At 38.4% G+C, this 27,200-nt stretch overlaps 1 protein-coding gene across 5 annotated transcripts in view; it reads left to right on the top strand.

Annotated features, from left to right (window-relative positions):
• The first annotated feature begins 249 nt into the window (after positions 1–249).
• LOC120529591 (zinc finger protein 28-like) overlaps positions 250–27,200 on the top strand; it is a 63,577-nt gene continuing 36,626 nt past the window's right edge. The window contains exons 1-4 of one of the 5 annotated variants that reach the window (XM_039753512.1): positions 250–382; positions 8,220–8,303; positions 15,550–15,660; positions 25,953–26,066. In XM_039753512.1, the coding sequence (XP_039609446.1) occupies positions 317–382; positions 8,220–8,303; positions 15,550–15,660; positions 25,953–26,066 (375 nt within the window). In that variant the 5' untranslated portion in view covers positions 250–316. The remainder of the gene's footprint in view (positions 383–8,219; positions 8,304–15,549; positions 15,661–25,952; positions 26,067–27,200) is intronic. The other 4 variants (XM_039753513.1, XM_039753515.1, XM_039753514.1 and 1 more) reach the window with 4 other exon arrangements.

Below are 27,200 nucleotides of genomic sequence, written 5' to 3'. Positions count from 1 at the left end.
TCACAGACCAAGAAACACTATGAAAATGAAAGTGGTGTCAGAAAAATATAATAGAATTACATTACATAATTTCTACAGTTCATTGCATGGGAAATTCTGGCAGTTTGTTAGTTTTTGAATAATATAGATTTTCAGAAAATTCCTGGAACACAAGAATGCATGACCACATACTCGGTAACACACGGGTAAAATGGTGATCTTTACTCTTTTCACAGCTGCAGGACATTAAGTGACTGCCCCCAAGAGCACACAGTTTAGTAGACTCCCACCTCGACGCACTTGTGCTCAGAACTGAACAGGGTGCCATCTTACCAAGATGAAAGTGCTGTGGCTCACTGTGGTCCTTATAATTGGGATCTCAATTACACATGCCGAAGATAAGGTAAGGACACAGATGATTTTTTTGAACTTCTGTTATACTGAATTATTGTTTAAAAGACCAGCTAGATCAATTTTTGTGCCCAAATTTGTGACTTACTGTACCTGATGATCTGGCAGGGACAGCTATTTTCAACTTTTGCTTTTTTCCCTGTGTGTTTCATGTAGGCTTGTACAATTTGGCTCTGGACATAATATTTCAGAGGTTAAGAACAAGCCGGGTTAGAGTGTAGTGCCAAAGTGCAATCCACCTGTAGATTTACTGAGATTTTGATTTGATTCATAGTCGTAACCAATGTGACGACTCTAAAAGGATGAAATCTGCATAACAGAAAATGTTGCAACAAATTCTCCTGGACTTGATGATAATCAGAACAGAGGAAGTTAATGGGTCATGAAAACTTTCTGTACCTTTCAATCTTTAAGCACACGATGTTTGACATAAAAGGATGCCTGAGAAAGTACAATCAATAAGAATGTCAGTAGCTGACCACAGGGAAATACCTCATTCGTTTCTTTTACTTATATATCACACGTCTCAAAAAATATATATACACACCGACAACTGACAAGTCATATAATTGTTTTGGTTTTTAACGGTAGAATACTATTAATACATTATTTAAGTGTCATTGATTTGATCAGAACATCATAATTGAGCCAAACAGAATAGATCTCAAATGTGGGAAACTGTGGCCCTGGCATCCCTGCACTGTCCATAATGTTTTAATAAGCAATGCACTGTATTTACAGTATGTCACCACAAGTGCCTTCAGTAGCTGTCTACGCTTTATACGTGTTACGAAATATGCTTTCTCTTTCATCTAATTGCATAAGTCAAATACAAGTTTAGACATTTTTCAAGCGACTCTGTATGTATTATTGACCGGGATGACTATTGCCAGGGCGGCACGGTGGTGCAGTGGTAGCGCTGCTGCCTCGCAGTTAGGAGACCCGGGTTCGCTTCCTGGGTTCTCCCTGCATGGAGTTTGCATGTTCTCCCCGCGTCTGCGTGGGTTTCCTCCCACAGTCCAAAGACATGCAGGTTAGGTGGATTGGGGATTCTAAATTGTCCCTAGTGTGTGCTTGGTGTGTTTGTGTGTGTCCTGCGGTGGGTTGGCACCCTGCCCAGGATTGGTTTCTGCCTTGTGCCCTGTGTTGGCTGGGATTGGCTCCAGCAGACCCCCGTGACCCTGTATTCGGATTCAGCGGGTTAGAAAATGGATGGATGGATGGACTATTGCCTCATCTGCCACCTAGATCCTGCCTCTACTTTACTGATTAAGGCTTGCACTGACAAACCTTCTGCCCCCATTTCTCACTTTATCAACTGTAGTTTCCGCACATGTGTTGTTCCAAGTGGCTTAAAAACTGCTGCTGTAACCCCTGTTTTTAAAAAAAAAAACCTGGCTCAGACCCCTTACAGCTAAACTTTTATTGCCCAATTTCTAATCTTCCATTTATGACTAAGATCTTAGAAAAGGTTGTTGCTGCTCAACTCAATGATTATTTAAACTTGCATAACCTGCTTGAGTCTTTTCAATCTGGATTCAGAGCCCTGCATAGCACTGAGACTGCTTTACTTAAGGTAGCCAATGACTTACTTATAACCGCAGATTCTGGGATGGCTGCCATTCTAGATGTTCTTGACTTGAACGCAGCGTTTGATACAGTTAACCATAACATTTTACTGCCCCGACTTTCAGCTATTGGTATCTCTGGTGTTGCTCGTTCTTGGTTTATATCATACGTCAGTGACCTTTAGTGAATACAAATCTGCCACTACTTCACTCATACAAGGTATCCCTCAAGGGTCAGTTCTCAGTCCAATCCTCTTTAACATCTATATGTTCCCATTAGGTGAGATTATTCATCAGTATGGTCTGAGCTTCCACTGCTATGCCGATGACACACAACTTTATGTAAGTGTTGATGCAACTGCAACAATTTTCACCTGTCGTGCTGACTGACTGCATTCAGGAAATCAATCATTGGATGACAGATCATTTTTTACAACTCAATCCTGATAAAACAGAAATCTTATTAGTTGGTAGCAAATCTGTCCTCTCTACCCTTTGTGGGCTAAAAATCAATGTTGATAAGATTCTGGTTGAACCCTCAGCATCAGTTCGTAATTTGGGTGACATCTTTGATGAGCTCCTTACTTTTCAACCACACATTAGCTCAATAGTTCAGGCAGCATTTTTTCACCTCCGCAACATTTCTCATCTGCATTCTTTCCTCAGTGTGAAAGATACTGAAACACTCATTTATGCTTTCATCACTGCACATCTGGACTGTTGGAATGCTTTGTTTTATGGCCTCCCGACTAAATATATCAATAGATTACAGTATGTTCAGAATTCTGCTGCTCGTTTACTTACACACACTAAAAAATCTACTCACATCACTCCTGTCCTCTATGATTTACAGTGGTTACCAGTTTCTTCAAGAATCAAATATAAAATTATTCTTCTCACTTTTAAAGCCTTTCATGATTTAGCCCCTCATTATCTGTCGGAGCGGCTGCTTCCTTAACTCCTGCCAGTGCATTACGATCATCGGATGTTAATTTACTCACTGTACTTAAATACAGGTTAATAACTATGGGGGCAGAGCTTTCAGAGTGATAGCCCCTAAAATCTGGAATTCTCTCCCTCTCAGCCTTCGCGAGGAAAAACTTATTATTCATTTCAAACTTCTGTTAAAAAACATCTTTTCAATGAGTATTATTCTTTTTCGTGTACTGTATGTGATTTCTACTGTCTTGTTAATGTGTGTATTGAATTGTACAGTGTCCTTGAGTGTACAAAAGGCACTACATAAATAAAACTTATTACATATTATTATAAATAACTCTAGTGACGTACTAGGGTTGTGAATCTGAATACAATAAATTCGTTTTGCTGGCATCTTCGTTATTGATAATTCAACCAAACCAGGATTCATTACAGACTGTAAAACTGAACATTTTAAAGCACACATGCACAGCAGCGGTAATGTACAAGTTAATAGCTTTCATAATGTATACTTGGAACAAACTAACAAGGGATGGGAGCTGCCAAGGCCCATAAAACTTCTACTCTTCCATTTTGAACTGATGTCAGTATGTGCTGCTATATTTTTGAACGGTGAAAAAGTAAATGACCAACCAACCCAATAGATTTATGAGTAAGACTCTGTCTAGCTTTTCTGCATGCCTTGAATATATAAAAACAGAAATAACATTGACAAAATAAGGTTCTTTGCTCAAAGGGTTTTAGAATAAGTGCTGATTGGAGCGCATGCACTGTAGAGGTTTATTAGGGCACTAGCTGGACAATCTAAGACTGATTGAAATCTGAGTAGTCAACGTAGACCTTAACATTATCTATTAGAATGTATTTTTGTTATATATGTGGTAATAAAATGCATTGCATTTATTATTCCAGCATATGGTGCATCACCGGTGGCGCAGTGGTAGCGCTGCTGCCTCGCAGTTAGGAGACCCGGGTTCGCTTCCCTGGTTCTCCCTGCATGGAGTTTGCATGTTCTCCCTGTGTGTGCGTGGGTTCTCCTCCCACAGTCTAAAGACATGCTGGTTAGGTGGATTGGCAATTCTAAATTGGCAAACAAATTGTGTTTGTGTGTGTCCTGCAGTGGGTTGGCTTCCTGCCCTGTGTTGGCTGGGATTGGCTCCAGCGGACCCCCGTGACCCTGTGTTTGGATTCAGTGGGTTGGAAAATGGATGGATGGTGCATCACAAACATTTGTAATTAAAAATGCATAGTATTTGTCATTCTAACAGATGATGCCTCACACACATTTGTAGTAACAAAATGCATTACGCTTTTCATTCCAACAGATGGTGCATCACAAACAATTGTCATAAAAAAATTTAGATGTATGTGTCAGTAGGCTTTGCGCCCTAGGAACCAAGTTACCCAAACTATTCTGTTACATTTCAGAAATTATTTACCACTCTGATGCTAATCTTTCTGATCATAAAATAGGTCATTACGATAGCAATTGATGAGAAGGATTCATAATTAATTGCAGAATTACGGTATTTGAGGGATCCTCTAGAGTGCCTCTTTCTCTTGCACATCATCATCTTATAACAGGCTGTCGACTGGGACCCGGACACAGGCAGACGGACAACATAGTTCCACCACACACTATTTATTTACAATATTTACACAGTTCAGTGCACTTGCAAACCTCAGTGCCTCTTGCACCGATTCCCCAAAGTCCAGGCCACACTCTCAATCACCGTGCCTCTCTCTTGACTGCCTCCCGTCCTCTCGCCAGCTCTGTCCTCTTCCACCCGACATCCACTATTGACTGAAGGGAGGCGGCCCCTTATATGGGAACCCGAATGGGCTCCAGCTGCTTCCCGGAAATCAGTTGTAGCCACACCCCAGTGTGGCGGAAGTGCCAGCTGCGCACCCGGAAGCCGTCAGGGTGTCCCTTGTTCTCTTCCCCCCAGCACTTCCACCACACTGCCTGGCGGCCCCCAATACAACCAGGGCGATCGCCCCCTTGTGGTCTGGAGGAGGCACAAGCCCTCCTTTGGTCCTCCTGGGCGTCCCGGCCGGGGGGCGCTGCCTGGCAGTGGCCACGGGTCCCTACAGGGCTGGGCTTCCAAGCCCTGTACCTGAGGCCCCCAACATAACCAGGACGGGGCCAGGGACCACAAGGCTTAAGTTTCGAGTTTGGTATTTTTTTGTTTAGCTGTTTTAGCTCTAGACTGTCCTCAAGAAACTGTGACACACAGACACACACACGCATCATCAAAATGTCAATGTTTCCGGTATCAGGGGACCCTAAAACGTTGAGATTCATTGAAAACTGGAAATCAAAAATTTTTGAAGAATCTAAAATTTAGCTTCTCCCAATAGACAATGCGTTATGATGAGGGAGGGCTCAAAGCAAAAATGTATTGCATTTGTCATTTCAACAGATGGTGCATCACAGACATTATCACTGCTTCTATGAACACCAAACCAAATGGCATATAACAGAAACATAGCAGCTGGACTGACGTTCAGATACACAGACACACATTCTTTTATTAAGGTGGATTATTTTCACATTTACAGAGGACAGTGAAATTCTTACTAACGTATGCTGACCATAATGCACCACATAGATCCTAGTGAGTATACCCTAAAACCTCCTACCTCAAAACTTTCTTACCTGAAAATTTTCAAAACATATTTATTATACTATAGTAAACAAAATATTTATATGAAGCAGAACTGACTACTATAATGCTTTATGGTCAGGGTTTCCAAACTTTACAGAAGGGACATTTTAAGTGCCGGATGATTAGTAGGACTCATCTAAATTTGATATGCTTTTATTTTCTTTTTCAGGTGCCATAATATGTTTTTTGTATTCTCTGTTAAAATGACAGACATTTTCGAAATAAAACTCATATATTGTACTCATGTAAACAGATTTCAGGATAACACAATGGTCAGATTCCTGTCGCTGTAACTTTCTCTTGCTTCTCTCCACACCCCCCCCCCTAAAGTGTGTAACAACTTTTCTCTATTTTTGTGTGGACTGTTTGCCTTGAATTTTCACCAAACCAAAAAATGTCTTTGGTACTTGTTTGACTCGTGCACGATCCTGCCTTCCCTATTTAGCAGCTACAGTGGGGTTAGTACGAAAGCGCACGCGTGATGTCACCAGCGTCTTTTTTTTCACTGATGCAGGTAGATGTTTAAAGCGCATGTATAAGAACCGCATGAATCGTGAGTCTCGGCTCACTTCACCTATGATTCTTCTGAGTGCAAACTACATCAATATTGGAAAAGGAAAACAGTGTCACTGATGATTCTGTCATTCATCATGCAAGTACAATATAGTAACAACACACTTGTATTAGAATGTATTAATAGTTTTGTTAAGTACAATTTCTCATTGGAATTATTTCAAATTGAATATTTAAATAATATTAAAACAAGTATGTTTATGTCCCTTTGTACATTCAAGAAATTAGTCACACACAATTAGACCTCATAAAAATATGATTTTGATTTCTAACAATTACTTCAGCACATGCTTTTTTTTACATCTTTTTGACTGTACTGTGTATGCACCATTTATCTGATTGTTTTGAGTTAAAACTGAATCATCACCCAAGAACCACTTGTAAGATTCTCATTCATTTGATTTGTGATCTGAAGCATTACCCACGAATGAGTCACTTGTGATCCTATAGCAGAACATTTTATTGTAGTTATGCATCATAAACACAGTCTGTTCCATCTCTGCTTTAAGACAGACTGAGGGTTTTTAAGTAATCAACAGAAGTTGGGACACTTGTGCAAATTGTTTGCTTCAACTTGCTCGGTTTAATTAACTTTAATTGCTGCAGAACATCTGTAGGTTGTAACTCATCCACACTACAGTATGTGACTCTTCAATTCTACCCAGGTTGGGTAAACGTTAACATTATACAAAGCTATTGTCTGTTTTATCTGCATATTTATCACTCTTTAATTTAATATTGTGTTTATCAGTATGCTGCTGCTGGATTATGTGGTTTTCCCCTTGGGATTAATAAAGTATCTATCTATCTATCTATCTATCTATCTATCTATCTATCTATCTATCTATCTATCTATCTATTAGTTGTTTCCTGACGAAGGCCCATTTGTAATATTCTGAAATTTCTTTTTTTTTTAGTTTTTGCTAACCTAAACTTTAAAGTTGAACAAATGCCAGTTTACAAAAGGGAAAAACTGAGGCATCCGAAAAACCTTTGACTGGTAGTGCACATATACAAAATAATGTATAGGTTATTAAATTTTAAATTTGTGATGCTGTTAGAGGGGGACCCCCACCATGAGTTCTCGTATGTGCATCATAATTAAAAGCTAACATTTAATAATAATAATAAAAAAAAAGTAATTCACTTAAATGGGTAGTTCAAAAGAGTCAATCCAGTAAAGTGAATCAAAATGCCATTCACAATCATACGTCACTTTACTATAATTGTTACTGTATTATCTACAATTTCGGTGGTTTCAATAAACATATCATCACAATAAAATTAAATAGTTACTTTGTTAAGATTGTTTTTTCAGAGGCAGGCTATACCAAAAGGGGGCAACACTTGGTCTTATTTAAGGAATGCTGAAGCCATGTTTCCCTTTTAAGGACGATGATGAAGAAGACTGGTAGATGACCAGTATTCTTCCTCCATCCTGTGAAGTGACACCACGTAGGCCCTAAATGGGAGGAAGCAGACCGTGCTTTTTTCATAAGGAATAACAGAATGTGCCCGAGAGACTTGGCTGACTGCAGTGTATTTAGGACTCAGAGCTGCAAGGGTTCCAGTGGGCACTATGAACAACTCTAGCTTGGCATCCACTGTAGTGAGGGTTTTATTGATGCTACAGGCCACAGATTATTTGAGTATAGAGGTAAAGGAGCTGAGGCAAAGACTTGTTGGCAGAAGAGTTAAGAGAGAGGAAGGGAACGGAAGAAGGTGGCATTTTAGTGTGAAGCTTTTGAAACAGGCAAGTGGGTGAGCCACCACATTAAATAGATTGTGTTCACTTTTGGCTATTCCTGTAGAATTTGCATTATTTTGTATGGGTGTGTGTGTTTCTATTGCTTATTAAATGCACTCTCTTTTGATATATTTTGGACTGCTTGGATTAATTGTACTGAGACACCTACCAGGTGCTCACCTCTTCTATTTTTATGGAACTGTTTTAAAATATGTATGTGTGAGCTTAATGCAAAATACACCTACATTACAGCTACAAATTTACCACCTCCCATTCTGTTCAGACAAATCTAATTCTCCACCATTTCATATTCTGCAACCACTTTTTCCAAAGCAGGGTTGTGCAAAGCAGACATCTGTCCCAGAAGCAGCAGACTCAGGGCAGCAACCACCCAAGCCCAAGAAGCCTTCTTGCAAGGTATTGCAATCAGCTTGTATTCATTGATGTAACAACTGTCTATTTTAAATTAAAAATAAACTCTGATGTTAAAAATGTATATTTAAAATGCAAATTTACTTTTAATATTTTTGAAAGAAATAATCAGAACTGAGACGAAAGTCCTGTCAGAGGTTGGTTCCTCCATTTCAATGGAGGTTGCTGGGATAACCATAACCCTAACCACCTCAACCTAATATTAATAGGCTTTGAAAATGAATGGATGGAGCATTCAAATGAAGTATTGTAAATACTGGACATCAGAAATAAAGTCTTTTACACTACAGAGCTTCTGTAATATTCCTTTGAAGATTTGAAATTCCTAAAACTATAAAAAATTAGAATTGTTTGGATTAAGGTCGCCATGATGTAGCGATTCTGATTGGAAGACTTGCAGCACTGAAAATCTTGATGCTCTTAAGACTATGCTATGACTTTGAAAGGATAACGCTTAAAGAGAAAAAGGACACAGTGTGATGTATAAAGGTTAATATTTATGTGACCTGACATTTGTGCGATAGACATATGTGCACCGACAAAATAGCGCCGATTAAAACGCGCCGTCAAAATCGCGCCGACAAAATTGCGAAAGTTTCATTAAATATGAATTACTAGTTTAAAGCATATATAATAATATTTATTTTAGAAGTCAATATTATGAGACACAGATAGTCCTTAAGATCACGCCCTGCATATGTAGGAAGAATTACAGCAAGGGCTTCCCACTCTCTTGGCCTCTCTCGCGATTTTGTCGGCGTGCTTTTGTCGAAAACCATTTATCGGGTTTGTCGCCGCTCATTTGTCCGTCGCGGTTTTGTCGGGGCGCATATGTCTATCGCGCTTTTGTCAGTGAACCAATATTTAAATAGACAAAAGGCAATTAATTAAAATGGAACTGAAATTTCTAGGCAAAGACATTTTATTTTTGAAAAGTAAAAGATAAATAAAAAAAGACTTTTGTAAAATGTATTGCATTTTAGACTTAGAGGAGAAATATCGATTACTGGTAAATAAATAGAGAGTTTAAGTATTTCTCAGACCATATACAGACCATATTTACAGACCATATTATTTTTTTATTTACACACAATATTCAGAACCAAATGTGATGCATGAAAAGAAACTGAAAGACACAAACTCAAAGAAATGCCAGTAAACTGGTAAAAGCAAGAGACAAAGACGAATAACAACAAATCACTAGAAACCTATGGCAGCTTTTTCTCAAACTCTGCTCTTACTCTAAACACCTCCTCACACCTTTACCTACATCCCTGTAAGTTTTTTTTTAAACACTTACAATGCAACTTTCCTTTTCCACAAGTTCAAAACAGAAATTCACTGCACTGACGATCAGAACAAACACTAGACTGACTTGGATCATGCTGTCCTCAATCCGCAGTCAGATCTCTGAATAGAGGAATGCTGCTGTCAAATCTGTTGGAACAGAATACCAATCCAGCTCAGCACTGGTCTGGTCTTTGGGATTAGGAGAAATTGTTGGCAAACCAGATTCTGTAGCAGCAAAAAGGAATCCAACAACATGTAAATCAAGTGGCAAAAAAACACAGCGAGAAAACATGGACCACAACTCCAATTGATTCTCTACCTCAGTACGGCAGATCTGAAAAGATGAAATCTTATAATCCTGCTTCCATTCCTACACATGGTGCTCTGCAATGATCCTATTGAAACTTACCTGTTTCTTCAACAGTTTAGATATTTTGACTGACCACCGTATACCCAAAAATACCCTTTCCATTTTGGAGGATCCTACATTTTGACTACGCCAAATGTTTTATTGTGAAAGTCTAACAAAATACACCAGTTCCAATATTTGTGTAACTCATAGGCAAAGTAGATGGGTATTATAAAAAAATTTAAATGATTCTAAATTCCCATGATGCAGTGGTTGGCACTGCTGCCACACAACTGACATTGTCTTTTTCTAGGTGCTCCGATTTCCTTTCATATTCCAAAGATTACTGGTTAGGCTGACTGGACCTCTCATATCTAAAGTGCCCTGTGATACGGTGGCGTCCATATTGAGAGTTCGTCCCAGCCTCACAGGACATGTAGGGAATTGGAAAAAGCAGATTCAGCAAATGGATAGTTTTAAAGGGTCATTATCCTCATGTGTACAGAGTACAGAGATATTCTTACTTGCATGTGGTAATCAATATGCAATATGCTGCACTCTCCAACAACAACAACATTTATTTATATAGCACATTTTCATACAAAATGTAGCTCAAAGTGCTTTACATAGTGAAGAAAAGAAAAATAAAAGACAAAATAAGAAATTAAAATAAGACAACATTAGTTAACATTGAAAAGGAGTAAGGTCCGATGGCCAGGGTGGACAGAAAAAAAAAAAAAAAATCTTCAGGGGTTCCAGGCCATGAGACCACCCAGTCTCCTCTGGTCATTCTACCTAACATAAATGAAATAGTCCTCTTTGTAGTTAGGGTTCTCACGGAGTCACTTGATGTTGATGGTCATACAGACTTCTGGCTTTTAAGCCATCCATCATTGTTGGAACATCACGGTGCTTTGAGTAGATGGTGGTGGCGACAGCCAGTGCCATGAGAGTAACTACCTTACCGTGAAACTTCTGTCTTTCAATGCATATGCAAATATAATAACAATCTACTTTATACATTCAAGTTAAGAGGTGAAGTGCTTGTAATATTCAGTGTTCAAAATTATAAAAGTAGAAAAAGTAGAACTACTATTTTAAAATTAGCTTCTCAACAAGACTACAGGGACACAAATGGAAATTTGATAAGGGTAAATTTCACACAAATGTTAGAAATCCTTTATGTATGACAGGAGTATCCAACTCTGCAATTTCTGCAGTTTTTCATTCTAGTAATTTTCTTAATTAGTTGCCAGTTTTTACCCATTAACTTATTTAGCCTAAATTGTAAGTGATTTGCTATTGAACAAAATAATAATAGCCAGCTAACCTGTGTCAATCATACACTATGTTAAAGAAAGGTGAAGGTCTCAGCAAGGTCCATAAACCATTTTGATGGTGCTGTTAGAAAGAAGAAAATCAACAGTTCCAGATACGTATGCTGTGCAAGAAAGGGAGAACCAACAAGCCAAGGAATTAAATAACAGGTTTAATTAACAACAAGAATTGGCTTCTAATGAAGAAACTTGTTGGAGTGAAATTGGTTGAAGTCTGAGGCCCTGACTTAAGGCCATGTCACATAACTCTTTGTATAGCACCAGCTCTGTCAGGCAGCACATGATCAGTTGTCATAAAATGGGGCGACCATAACTGTGTAGCAGGGTTGCTAAACTTAACATGTCCAGCGATTTTCAGTCATGTACATCGACATGGTCAGGTGATGAGATCAACAATTTTAGTTGGCAAGTACGATGTGCCCAACAAGTAGAAGTGGCGTAATGTGTCATTCGCTTTAACTGCTCGTCTTTTGGCTCATTTTACATCTCTCATTTTTTTTTAATCCTATGTAAGGAAAAAGAAGCACTTCAGAGAACTGAGTCTTAAAAAACAACGACAGCTAAAATGAAGTGAAAAGTACTCAACCGCAGAAATTGGTCAATAATTAAGAAAGTGGTAGGAAAGAAAACAAGCAACCACTGTGGCCATCCAGAATCAGAGTTGGACACCCCCGATGTACACAGAGAATTATAATGTTCTGATACCTAAGCTGGGTGCAGAAAATAAAGTAAGAAGGACCAAGAAATGAGAACAAAGTCACAACAAAAGCAATTGTCAAAACCAGAAATCATATAAATCTTTCATCAAGCCAAAGAAGCAAAAAAAAAAATTCAAAAGAACAGAATGTTAGGTTGTTTAACGGAAAATTGTTGGGAGAAGTTTCACCGAGTATTCATTAAATGTCCATAAAGCTGGACAGTGAGAATCCTGTGGAGTCTGCTTATAAATTGAAGCAACTTCCAAAGACACGCCCACCTGTGTCCTAGCAACGGAACCGCAAAACAATAACGTCCATGAAAGCAAAATGCCGCCCTGGTAAAAATGAGGTAACATTTCAAATATTACAAACTCATGTTCAATTTGAATTCCTCGATGTTTAAAAAGTTGTAGAAATTGCTCCAAAAATGTATAACGTTGAGAAACTATTTTTTATTATAATGGAAACACAACATTTAGACATGGGGAAATAGTCTATCAAGTAACGTGGTAGGCAGCTGTAAAACTTCCAAACTGACTGACAAGCTTTCTTGGGCTGGTTGGCGTTGAAATTGTTCTACGGTTCCTTGCTTCAATATTAAGATTTAGTGTGTATACTGAGAGAACAACTTTGGCAATATTAAACACAGCAAGTCTGAAAGTACAGTTTAAAGTTAGATCATGTAAAATGTTTTTATGAACATGGGTGACTTTGACATTCTACATCCATACAAATCTCAGTTCATAACTAGCCACCAAGATCATCTAAACCTATGAACAGCATGATCGCTGTCTTCCTCACTTGGTAATAATACTTTACAGGATCTCGCAACACTTTCTCACTCCCTCTTCTTTAACCCTTTAATCTCCGCCTCATTTATATCTGTTTTCTCCTACTTTGATTTAACTGGCCATACTTCACTCAATATTCATGTCCTATCCCTCAACATAAACGTCAGAGAGTCTTCTTTCATAACTTTTACACCTGGACAATTATGCTATGTTTTACACATACGTTGCAGCAGGATATACTGCAAAATTTTGTAACGTTTATACCAAAACATATACACTTTAAATGTTAATGTTAAGTGTTAACATACGCTTCCAAACACTATAAAAGCATCAGTGAATATATCAGGAGCAGCCAGAAAAAATGGCCATGAAATACCTACTAGTAACATTTGAGTTTTACTGTTTTAAATTCTTTATTTCCACTTTTACTGTTTTCAAATATGTATCCATAGCCTAAATAACCATTATTGAAGACCCATGACTTATGTATCATTCTGACGGGCAGATCTTACTCTGTCAGAATATATAAAGTTGGGAAGGAAATTATACTGCGTATAAAAATTACAACACCAATAGTAAAATATAAAAAGTGGAATGTGGCGTCATTTGAACGTCTCATGTAGTAGATAATAGTCTGTCCATCAAAGTGTACCCAGTCGAATCAGGGCGTAAAGCCGGGGGTGGTTGGGGGCAGGTATGGCTGTGATACAGCAACCCGCCATCTTTGAGGGTATGCAATACACCCTTTTAGCAGCAGAGCACCGTACATTAATTATAGAATGAGGAAATTCATGATTGTACTGTAGGCATTGTTTTTAATTTTGCATCATTTTATGGTGATGCCAGAGGATCCAAAACAATGAGGCTGAGTTTAAAGGGTTAATGTCATCCATTAAAGATGAATGAACCAGCATTGTACTTCACAAACTATCTACATTATTATTATTTTCAATGTTAACTTCATTTGATCATAATGACTTTTATTAAAAACTTTAGATTGCTAAAATTATAAGCTGTGTAATACAGGATGACTATGTAAGTGTCATCTGATCAGACAGGCTGGCCACCAGTGTCCTCAAATGTAATCATAATTGTTGCCAATATTTGACTTTACTTACCTCCAGTGTACATGTAGAGAGGATGAAGTCCACCTGCTATCTTGATGTTTGCTTTGATTGTAGTGATAGTCTGCCAGCTAAATCTGCCATTTTATTCTGTTAGACGGCAGCGGTTTTAGAGCTCTCTTGCCTTCATTCACCTCTGATGTCTTCCTGTAGAGTTCTATTGGGTCAGGTTGGCATCTGTTTAGAACTGGTGACACTCTGTGCCTCCTGCAATGCTCCACATTGACAGAGGTGACTGACTGCTTGGAGTTTCTGTGACCACCTGAGGGTACACCTCAGCAGTAGGAGTCCTATCATCCCCTAAAAGACCTCCAAATAGCATGCTTTGCACTGTAGATATACTGACTCAGCGGAGACAGTAAAAAAAAGACAATGATTATGACTGGAAGATGTGGAGCTCGGGTGCAGGCCAAGGTTAATACCACAAGTGAAAACCGATCTTTCACCAAAACTAGAGTGCAAACACGAAAAATCAAAGGCAAGGTTTAAAGCCAGGATTCGTCAGCCCAGCATAATAAAAAGTGAGGTTTCTTAAGCAGAGCGCTAGGAGATTGATCCATCAAACTTGAATACTGAAGGTTTAATGTGTGAAATCTTTATACCAATGCCCAAAAGTGCATAACAGAGAATTGTAGGAATTGTTTCCAGGTTAGCAACAAAATGGTGTTGCAGTAAAAATAAAACCAAAATTGAACATTTGATAGCAGCAAGATACACCAAAATAGGTTTCAGATTCAGAATCCGATATTCAATATATACATTGATAATAAGTCATAACAAATGATTAAAACATTTATACAAATCATAAGAGTACCAAGTTGACCATAATATATTGCTATTTAGTAGACAATGTTATCATACTGTGTTTGTTTTTTTTATCTCTTACTTTTATTAAGGATATGCTCTAGTGGATTTTGATGTTCATGTGATTTACAGCAAGTAATGTTAACTCATTGCCATGGGTACCCATTAATCCTGCGGTATTCCTGTTAGGCAACGCATGCTGATAAGAATTCTGATGTTTTTCACCTCAATCCGCAGGAGAGAAAAAAATGAAATACAAATTTTTGCATCCATCCAATCAGTTTCAAACTCCCGTAATCCAGCTCATGCTTACCTACAATATGGATTGTTGTTTTGCTATTCTTGGGGAGTCATCTTGCTTAAGTATAGCATCAGGAGCCTCAGTCATTAAGTAGAATAGCTTTACTTGTCATTTTTATTTTGACAGGTATAACATTAATTGGTTTGGCTCCATTTTCATGTGTCTTGACATAAGTGATCTGCAAAAGGTTATGATGTGGGGGCAATAAGTGATAAGGTGAACAGAAAAAGTCTAAGGCAGTGTGAGCAGAGGGTGAAAATGTGAAATGGGATGGAGATGGATTGATTGAGACTCAGGCAACGTGCATGAATGGAATCAGCGGAAACAGGTCTCAGCCCAAAACATGGGAGTTCAGGGGCATCAGGACAACTGGGGTAATGCCAGTTAATTCAGCATTACCCTGGTTTCTTTTGGTAAAATGAAAAACAATAACTGATTCTTAATGATGTTAAAATTTTTAAAGCTAAAAAGAAATATTATAGTGCTAATAGCCAATGATGGAATACATTAATGTTCTTATTTATTACAATCTGTCAGTTTAAACAGAAAAATAGAAATCAACAAACTTACTGGCCTGGAGCAAGAGTGTTATTAACAGGACAAGATAACATTGATGACATCTTACAGCAAAAATTGGCACACAATCAGGTAAACAATGTAGAGAAAGGTACTGCTTCATCATTTTAAATCTTGTATTTCATAGGTTTCAGATTGCTTGTGTTTAGTCTCTGTGAAATAATTAAATCATACAGAACCGGACAAAATTCTATTGTTTTCCTTGTGGAAATTCTGGAGAGAAATGCAGGGTAAGGATAGATTTTCCACTATTCAGATTGAGTATGGTGCAAAAGAAGAGTTTTGTCCCAAAATGCCATTGATCCATTTTAGAGAATGAAGAAGAACATTTCTTTGTTGGAACCAAACATAATGTTCATTTAGGTTATAGTGAAACATTCCATTTAAAAATAAATAAATAAATACAATTTTTGGAAAAAAGGTTATCATCTAAAAGTATTTTGGCAAACCACACCATATCCTTTTTTTGTCAAAATTCTGCATTACCATGCACTAGATCAAAAGATAAGAGCTTCTCTACTATTGAAATTAAGTGTCTGATGGACAACTGGATTGCGCGCAAATTGACGTCACTATTGATTGGAGCACAAAGCAGGGCATTCAAGGAAAAAATAGAACATGATTTATTTTCCATTGCAAGCGAGAATGATGTGAATTCACAAATTTCTGGCAATCACCAATATTTTATTGTGTACTCGTTTGTTGCCCAGTAGTAAAACTATAATTTAGATAGTGCCATGCCACCTTTGTCTTTATAGACACTATAAAGTCTACGTATAGTGATAATTTCTGTTTGAGTGCTTTTCTGATAACTTCCTTTATCTCTGGTTTCTTCTGGAGATGAATAACCAATGAGTCAATGGCTAGCACAAAAAGCATTAATGATAGAGGGCACCCTTGTCAAATACCTTGTTCTAATTAGAAGTAATTGGAGGTGTTGTTATTAATGTGGACTGAGGATTCTGGAGTAGTTTAATCCATGCAGATACGAGGGATGTTCAAAAAGTCTTCACACTTTTCTTAACACTATTTATTAAGAATTTCAAAAACAAATTACATCACTTTTCTACATAGTCACCTTTGCTTGCAATGCAATTTTCCCAGCATCGTTCCAACTTTTTAATGCCCAATTACTACTCCTCCCGCCTTCACCGTTTCCAACGAAAATATAAAGGTGCGGAAACTTCTTGAATATCACTCATATATTGGTGCCAAAGTCAAATCTGTGAAGTAGAGTCAATAGATAATTCCAATGGACTATAATCCACGGAAGATGTCTTACCCAAGGCAAGCCTGAACCTGGAAAACAGAAGGTATAAGGCTTGAATAGTTCTCAAAATCGAGATAACCTTTAAAGTAAAAAAAAAGCAAATAGCCTCATATTCTAGGGCACAGGTGTCGAACTCCGGTCCTGGAGGGCCGCAGTGGCTGCAGGTTTTCATTCTAACCATCTTCTTAATTTGTGACCAGTTTTTGCTGCTAATTACCTTCTTTTGCCTTAATTTTAATTAACTTGACTCATGCCCCTTAGTTGCTTCCTTTTTCTTAATTAGCAGCCAAACAATAACGAGACACAAAACAAGAATCCATATGACCAGCTCACCTGTGCCCATCACAAAATATGTGAAAATAAAGAAAGATGGAGGTCTCAGTTAGGCTGATCTCTCAGCTCACCAAAACATTCTGAGGGTGGTCTTAGAATCAGAAAAATCAACAGTTCTGGAAATGTCTGCTGTGGCAGAATGAGAGCACCAATAAGCTATGGAATTAAATAACGAATTTATTAACAAGACTTTATTAACAAAGAACAAAATACAGTAGAATGTTCTAAAGAGCTAAAAAGGAATTGTCTAAAATGTTCAATCCACAAAAAACAAGTTCCAATATATAAATCAAAAGCCAAAATCTTTAAACAGGACAAAAAAAAAGTCAAAAAGTCAGAAAATCCAAGCAGCAGCAATAAGCAATAAGAAGAAAACTCACCAACACCCAAGTGCATACAATGTACACCATAGACTGTATCTCCCATCAGCCTTTATAGGATTGGGAGCTGTCACTCAACAGTGATAGACAGGTGGCTCTGCCTCTTGAGGAATCATCCACAAAACACAGAAGAACATACTCGCAAAGACAGAAACGAAATAATTATCAAAAATGACAAAAAAAAGGTAATTAAACAATATACAGTACATAAATGATAATATTTAAAGCAGTGAAACAGAAAAAAAACAAGACAAGGAATCCATAACATTAATAAATCCAGTTGGTCTTGTGAGATCACTGAAAGAAGCTGTTTTTCAATACCTCTAGCTAAGACGTTTGCCAGTATCTTAACGTCATTATTCAGGAGTGAAATTGGTCTATATGATTTACAATGTAGTAAGTTTTTATTTTTCTTCTGAAAATCAGTTATTAGTGTTTGACGGAGTGTTTGGTGTAGAATTTAGCTTTCTTCAGTTTCTTTAAACGTTGTTAATAATAATGCTGCCAATTATTTGAAAACCTTTTATAAAATTCAGCTGGGTAGCTATCTGGACCTTTGGCTTCACCACTCTGGAGTGGGTTTATGGCATTCTGTATTTCTAAAAGTTTTGCTAGTTTTTCAAGTTTTTCTGCACTCAGAATATCGAGCTGTGGCTTTTGTATTTTATCAAAATCACACATGCGATTTTTAAATAGTTGGTTTCCAAAAAGTGGACCTCAGAAAATGTTTTTCTCCATCTTAACTAGTGTATATGTGCTCATGTCACAAATGTGCCGGTGTCAAGTGTTGTACCAGATGACGAGTATCATTGATGACTGTGGTCATAATTTAATGCATTGGCAAAAGAAGCACCCAAGTTAAAACAAAAAACAAAATAGTGTTGAGAGTAAATATTAACAATAATCATTTAATACATAAAACAATTGCATACACAAACAGAATGTGATGATTGACATTCCTTAACATCCATATACAACAGTTGCCTCCGACATTGTCCTTTTCATGAAAGTAGCCAGGACCATGTTTTGAAAGAATTGTTAATAGAAGACAGATACACAGGTTTAAATCAATGATTGGAAGTCTTGCATGGTATGTTGTTAGCTTGTTAGTCAGGCAGAAGACCTTTTTGTAAAAAAAACTTCCTCAACAGACCAAAGGTATATCCTCTCATCTGGAACAAATGCAGACAAGACAAATTAAAAAAGTTAAGTGAAAAACTAAAGAGCTGAACTGACAAGCTGTTTTTTTTCTGAAGTTCTGACTATGTCGATATATCCTGTGCTTGCACAGTCAGTCCTAAGAATAGCAGAAGGTGTAACACGTGGGTCAAATCTTGGCATACGATAGAGTGTAGGGTGTTATTGGGGCCCTAGAGGGTACATGTGGAACAAAAAGGTATTTGTACCATAGAGATGGGTTTATAGAGAGGGGCATTTGAAATGAAAGAAACACACTGATTTACCAGCAACATGTATTCTGCAATGGACACACACTAGCTGGGAAGTGATTTGTATACTCAAACCTGTGGTTAAAATTCAAACTCGTTTTTCCACTCCTGATGAAAGACAAATCTAGCACTACAAAAAGAAGTTACACTTAGCTTGACTTTTAATGTCGGTTTAACTTCCCACATACAGCCAAGTGGAGAGACTACAGAAAACAGTCCATCATCAGAAGGCAAAATCTCTGGTCTGCCGTAATAAAGGCAGGAAGATGGGCACTCATCTTATATATACTGAACTCCTCAGGCTCTCCCAGATGTCTTCATTTGATAGATGGTTCACAGAAAATGCAGCAAGTGTGGGTGCTTATGTCACCTTTGTCTTACTAGTTACTTTAAGTGATTTCTCCAATTACAATTATCCAAATCATATGTTATGTTTTCTGTCTCTTTACGTGGTTAATTCTTTTTCTTCCATAGCTGTTTCCATTTTTATATGGGGTTGCTGTTTTTTTGACTAGACTTCTCTAATAGAGGTTTTTGGAGTGGTTTTTATGGCCAGATACTGTTCTTGAAGTCAAAACCCACTCTGTTTATCTGGGCTTGATTACAAAGAGATAAAGTCTCATGCAATTAACACCTGTCCCCTCTTATTCTCTTTATACGTTTACACCTTTCCTGCAGACATTTGTATACGTTATCTTCTTTTGATCTGCTCTCGATGTACATAATGTATGTGAGTAGAAACATAAGTGGAATAAACAGACACAGCCATAATGCAAAACATCCACCCAGAGGAGAGACAAAGGCTTTGTTTTCATTTAAAATTCCAGATATTAGTCTCCATTTTCACCTTTCATCCAAACTACACCAACATTCTTAACTCCAAAAATGAAAACTTTTGAAAGCATTCAGCAGACCGGTACAATTCTAAAAACTCCAGCTGGGCATTGCAGTGTGTATGAGTAAAATTGCAGAACCCTTCCACTGAGTCAGCAGCTTAATGTGGTGGAGTGGTTTCTACAATCAATTATCCCCTAAGCAATGCTTTAGGAGAGTCGTGTATTCCTGGTAGGGATACCCATGGTGGCAAGGTCAGAGGTAAGGTCCTGACTCCACCACACCAGAGGTCCATTTAAAGTGGTGCAACTTCCTTGCCATGTGAAGTCCTGACAGGGGGTGAAATAGTTTGAATGAGGATTGCACACCCTCACTACCACCAATATCAACAACGCCTTTCCACAGGTTCTTCCTTCATTCCATCTACCACATCTATTTTCCCATATCAAAGTCCTACAATGATGTACAACAGACAGAGAGGACTATCTTTCGGTGATGGAACCCGCATTTATGGTGGTGTTGATGTGTAGTGCACCATGAGATTAATAGAGATAATCTAATCTAATCACACTCTGATTTGTTTGGGCTCTATTATATTTGCATATACTGTGTATAGCGGGGTGGCATGGTGGCACAGTGGTAGTGCTGCTGCCTCGCAGTAAGGAGACCTAGGTTCACTTCTTGGATCCTCCCTGCGTGAAGTTTGCATGTTCTCCCGTGTTTGCCTGGGTTTCCTCTGGGTGCTCCGGATTCCTCCCACAGTCCAAAGACATGCAGGTTAGGTGGATTGGCGATTCTAAATTGTCCCTGGTGTGTGGGTGTGCCCTGCGGTGGGCTGGCACCCTGCCCGGGGTTTGTTCCTGCCTTGCACCCTGTATTGGCTGGGATTGGCTCCTGCAGACCCCCCATGACCCTGTGTTAGGATATAGCGGGTTGGATAATGGATGGATGGATGGATGGATTTATATAGCGATTTTCTCACTACTCAAAGCACTCAGCAATTGCAGGTTAAGGGCCTTGCTCAAGGGCCCAATAGAGCAGAGTCCCTATTGGCATTTAAGAGATTCAAACAGACAACCTTCCGATTGCCAGTGCAGATCCCTAGCCTCAGAGGTCTTCCCTGATTGGATCCTGCTTATTACAATGTCTCATTCTTGGACTGGTCAACTTTTATAGAAGAAAACCCAACATTCCAACATTACGGGTACAGAGCAGTTGCTTTACACACCACTTGTGCTGCTTACCTGTCTGCACTTAAGTTGTGTTTTGTGCAGATTGAATACTTCATACATACGCAAAAGAGAAATACCTTACCAGTCACTACAGTTTTGCAATAAATGCAATGGCTGGCAGCATTAACTGTCCCTTCCAGAGATTTTCTGCTGATGGAATCAATCCTATGTAGACAAACACTTTATGATATGCATTTTTGGTTGTTTTAGTGTGGACAGAGATACATTCGTAAATGATGTGAAAACACTAGTGTAGACAGAGATTGGTTTTATTTAAAAAGAAAATATAGTAGTGTGAATGTAGGAGCTTCTATCAATCGACAGGGGAGTGAAGAGATAGAGAAGAGGTAACAATGGTAAGGAAAGAATACTTCATTAAGCAAACTCCACTTGAGCTTTAACTAACAGAATTGCATTAGTCCTAGTCAGTATTATGGAGCTAGATGAGGGATTAACCCATGTGGAAGAAAATTCCAAATATAAAAGATTACAGAGAGAGATTTCCAAGTGAGGGGAGAAGGCAGTTCAAGGTGTTTCGAGTAGAAAGCTATGAGCAACTTTGCTGCTAGAGAAAGCAACCTTATAAGCCTCTGCTAGAGTGAAGAGGAAGATAAAGGGGTCAATACTTGAGGGGACTGAGAGAGATATCCTTATTTGCTTACTGTGGCCCATCACCTCACCTGGGGCATAAGATGCCAACAGCAGTGTGCCACAGTCTTCAGTGCTAGCCCCATTTTTCAAGTTGTCCTCACGTAAAGCTCACCTTCTTGGTGTCAGCTTCAAGATTGCATTGGCAGGTATTTGTTGGCTAGCCTCTCATCCTATTTTCCTTCCTTTTTCCTTGTGTTAGTACTTTCCTGTTGATATTGATATTTGACTGACACAGTGTGTGACCTATCCACCTCAATTGCCATGTTCTTTTCCTTAATTCTTTTTCCGCCAGTAACTGACGCATACACTGTCATAAATCATTGTTCCTGATGACTACAGGGTAGTGGATCTGGAGGAATTCTTTCAAACAGTTGTTAATAAAGGTCTGCACTTTTCTGATGATGCTTTTTGCTGTCCTCCAAGTCTCTGCCCTGTACATAAAAACTGACTTCACATTGAAGTTCAGCAGTCTGATCATAGAGAGTGACTGGGTCAACACAATTTGACCTTGAGGACTTTACAGTAGTTTTTTCTTTGTGAATGTTGAGACTACCTTTATGTGTTTACCTGGTCTTTTATTATTTTTCTGTATCCGTTTGGGGGGTATGGGACAGAAGGGCTATAACATCAATGAAATCCAGATCATCCATTGGATCCCATTCTGTCTCTTTGCTGTGGATGTCTTCTTGGTCCAGTCTGTGCCCAGAAGGAATAGGCAATGGGACATCAGACGCCCTTGTCTGACTCCTGTCTTGTCTGATACCTGAAAATTGCTGGTGTGCTCTGTGCTGCGGTACCTGTTTGTGAGTATGGGACAAGATGTCTGTAGGACATTTGTTCATATGAGATCGTGATCACCCTGACTAACGTGCCTGGTACTCTACAGTGCTGCAGGATTCTCCACAGTGTCTATTTTGTATACTTTATCAAAGGCTTTTTCATAATTGACATAATCGATGTACATAGATGAGTGCCACCCAAGTGACTGCTTGACTATAATGTGTAGAGGGGCTATTTCGACAGTACATGATCTGTTCTAGAGAAAGATTGCTAATTCATCTCTTAATTTAATGTTGCCTAGCTGTGTGTGGTCTTTGGGATAAAAAATAACACAGTCGCCCTAACAGTTGTACTTTTTTTTAACTTTATTTATTACGAATTTCAAAAACAAATTACATCACTTTTCAACATAGTCACCTTCATTTACAATGCAATCTTCCCAGCATCGTACCAACTTTTTAATGTCCAATTACTACTCCTCCCACCGTCACCATTTCCAATGAAAATATAAAAGTGCAGAAACTTTTTGAACATCCCTCGTATATTCGTAATCTTGGAGAGGTGTCAGCTAACTCTTAAGAATTACCCAGTGCAGAGGACGTGGAACCATCTGTGCTTGCTTCCCCACTGTCTTTTGAAAAAAGACATTGGTGATACCATATATTAGCCATATTGCTGGCATATGAGTCCTATTAATCTTTGCCTTGAGAAAATACCTCCAGATAGACAATGTTTTTAGTGAAAACTTCAAGCCTTACCCTTTGCTGAAGTGTTTCACTTGCATATTGTTGAGCCACACACTTGCTTCGTTTCAACATTATGTCTCTTCATCTATCTCATTAGCATGATGTTATTGCTGCGTGGTGATGTTTGCTGCACACAGGTTTTTTCGTAGTGAGAAGTGAGGTACATGCATGTGGTGAAAAAATTTTAAAGTGCATGCATGCACCATCTAGTGGCTGTGGTTGAGCGTGAACAGAGTGGACTGCTACATACACACGCAGGTATTTTGTTTATATATGTCTAATAGCATCTCTCATCCTTTCCAAGATTATTCTGCTGAAGATTTTTCCAAGACTTTGATAATTCTGTAATTGGAGAAGTTGCTGAGGTCTCCTTTCTTAGAGATCTTGGCAAGGTAGTCTTCCTTCTAGTCTGTTGTTACTTGTCCTTCTTTACAGATCTTCTTGAACGAGAGGGTGCAGCATCTTTTCTATGGTGTCCATATCTACCTTCAGAATCTCTCCTGGAATGTATTCTGGCTCAGCTACTTTACAGTTCTTTAGCAGATTTACTAATTTCCTCTCTAGTAGATTTGTTAAAGTTAATAAGCAGAGCATCAATAACTGGAGTGATGATAGGTGGGTTCAAAGATAAAAGTCTGTCCAGAAGATCTCCAAAGTGCTCATCATACCTGTTGTTCTGTTCATACTATGGTCTTTTCGTTCTTATCCTTGATTGACCCAATTGAGAAAGGAACTTGGTTGCCAGCCCCTGGTGGTAGAATAGAGCAAATGTGAAAGCAAGCTTCATAAACTTTAATCTTTAATCATTATTTTAATAATTAGTACCAAAAAAACATAGTGTGGCAATTAACTATACAACCTGGATTGACCTGTAGTTATGTAAGCAGATGAACATCAGTAGATGGTGTCCAGGCAGAGCTTGTCTCATAATTGCTTGAAAACGTCGGTAGTAACTCAAAGCATTCTTCATTTTACTTCCCCCTCCTTTTTCTTTTTTTATCAGCTCATTTGTTTAACTTTATAAAACTTTATTTAGTTATGATGCTGTTTCTATGGCACCTTTTCCATTATCTGAAATTCATAAAACTAAAATCATGTTTCCAAATTCTCTGACATCAGAAGCAGACATTAATATCACAACATGCTTGTATAACTTAGAAACAGTTTATCAAACCACACATGCATTATGGTAACAGTTCTGCATTACAAATTTGATTTTAAATCAGTTCACATCTCTTATCAGCAAAAACAGGCAATACCCAACATTAGCATTCCTAAAACACTAAACCCACAATGCCACAGAGCTTTTTACACTTTCTTCTTAAACTAATTACAAACGTATTTAGGTAATTTTTAAACAAATACAAACACATTAAGTAGAGAAGAAATATAAAAAGCTTCTTTAGCAGAGAAAACACACTTTTTAAATATTACAAGAAAAATTCTGTTCCTTCCTCCAATATAGATTTACCCTCAGATCAGTATTTGGAAGGCAAAGGAATGGAGAAAAAATTAGGGATGTGTTTTATGTCGTTCATCTACTTTAACTTAACTGTATTTTTCTGTAGCATTTTCACTTCCTTTATAATCTCACCCATCTACTTTCTGTACTTGCTTATCCTATGCAGTATTGTGGCAGCGTAAATGAAGGCATGAAGCTAACCTGGCTGGGGCTCCACTCATGCACACAACCATATTCACCAAAAAGGGATTTAGGCTTGCCAGCACATTTTGAGAATGTAGAGGCCGTAGAAGCCAATTTTGAATGAACCCGTCAGTTCCATCCTTAACAGCAAGCTGGTTTTGCCATACTATCCCCACGCCACTTCTCCAAATGTCCATCAGAGAGTTGTCAGTAGCAGTAGCAGCCATGATGGTGGCAGTGTGATGGAAACCTTTCCAGTCTCAACAACCCAGTCATACACAGTCATTGCATGGTGAGGGACTGCCATGGGTGCATCGGTGCACTTGAGTTTATTCACACTGATGACCCCATGGAGTTCTGGGTTACTAGACTGGATTTAAGCCACAAGTTTGCTCAGTATGCCCTGGAAGTGCTATGCTGCCGATTTTCAGCATACTTTCTGAGTGGGCATTCAGTGCTTCAGGCAGGGTCAGTCTGTCTACAGACAGGCATTCAAACAAATGAATGAGCCCTGGATTAGTGGAGATTTCTAGTCCTCTACTGCAGATTTCAGGGACTAGATGAGTCCCTTGTCTGTCCCTCTGTATTACTTTCCGTCTGTTTTTTTGTAACCCTTATGTGCAATGGGCTTATGATGGCTAAGCTTCATTGAATTAATGCTTCCCGCTCCTATTGTTTGCTGTTTACTGTTCTACCATTACATTCTGTCAGCGTTATCTGAGATGCACCTGTGGAGGCCAAGCTTCTCTGAATTCATGCTTCCTGCTCTTGCTGCCTCTGTCTGTAGACATTTTATTGTTCTGATGTGTAATTCTATTAATTTTATCTGCTGCTTTACATCTTAGGTCACCTTTTTGGGCACAATAATTGGTTCAGCATAGTTGACAGATGCTTCCCTAGCCTTCAGGGACACCTAAACAACCATTGCACCATTATAATCCACCAAAAACTATTTTTGTTATGCTGCATCTTTTTGTAACAAGTTGCTTAGGTAAAATTCAAAACTTCTAGTTCTGTTTGTCTTCATTGCATTACTGTGTTCCAGGTTAAACAGAAATGGAGAAGACATGACCACAGCGATACTATACCACTGAATTCCAGCATACCCAGTGATTTTGCTGACGCTTTACGTCATCGGATTTTTGGTGGTCACGATATGGTAACAGATTGTTTTCTCCATCTCTCAAACTATACTTTCATTTTAAAACCAGTTCATTCTCTTTCTCTGGGGGAGTTGAAACCTATGTTGTCAGCCCTGGACACACACAGGGCAACAACCAGGCTGTGACTAATAGGGACACAAGTCCTAGCACATCAAGAGATGATCAGTAATTAAGTGACTGTTTAGAGAGCTGGGGCAAATGCAAGTCCTTGGAGAAAGGCTAAACAAATTCAAGATGTACATAAAAACATTGCACAGAACACAATCCAATCCGAAATCTGACCTGAGTGTTAAGTGTATTCAGATAGCAATGCTACCCACTATGGTTCATAGCTCATCAAAATTTTCATTAATGCAAAACCTTATTCCGCCCAAACACCCAAATGTGCATTGTTCTATGATAGATGGGCAGCTAAATCAAATGTCCATTTTAATGTTAGAACGAATGTATGCAGTTGCGCAATTTCCTTTGGGTTTATAATGTCTATACAATATGGTAGGAATTTACACAAACAAATAAACTATGGATTTTTGGTTACATTGTAGGAATAGGAAGAGAATTCAACTTTGGTTAATTAATTATCTGTTTTGCCACCGGCAAAGCCGGCAATTAATTAAACGACTCGGTAAGGCTCCTACTTTATTTTCCTTACCTTTCGCTGTTGTAGGAGGAGAGTCTCCAACTGTTAGGCTTATATCAAGTTAAATGGAGCACACTCGTTTTAAGAAACAGTATAATGCAATTTATTGATAAACACAAGGATTATAGAAATATGATAGCTGCATATATATATTGACATATTAGACAAGACACAAACAGATGAGACAGACAAACATGAAACAGAGACAGGCTGGCTGTTTACTTGCTATTTAGAGTTCAAATTTATCAATCAGTTTTATGATATCAAGTCTTTAAAGATGTTGTGTGGAGCTGATGCTGCTCTGGTTCAAGTGGTGGATTCTTCATGCATTGGAGCACACTCCTTCTCTCTGAATTTGTCATTGAATTCCCTGCGTTTTCGAGTTATACGGCCACTAATTTCCCTGAGAGAAAATACTTTCAGATTAAAGGCTGTCAAATTGTTATTTTTGTCCTTGGTTAAGCTCATTCACAAGTGAAGTATGGAATAC

This window comes from Polypterus senegalus, chromosome 5, assembly GCF_016835505.1.
Source record: "Polypterus senegalus isolate Bchr_013 chromosome 5, ASM1683550v1, whole genome shotgun sequence".
Lineage (NCBI taxonomy): Eukaryota > Metazoa > Chordata > Cladistia > Polypteriformes > Polypteridae > Polypterus > Polypterus senegalus.
The sequence above is the reverse complement of the archived record's forward strand: the minus strand, read 5'-3'. Positions and strand labels throughout refer to the sequence as shown.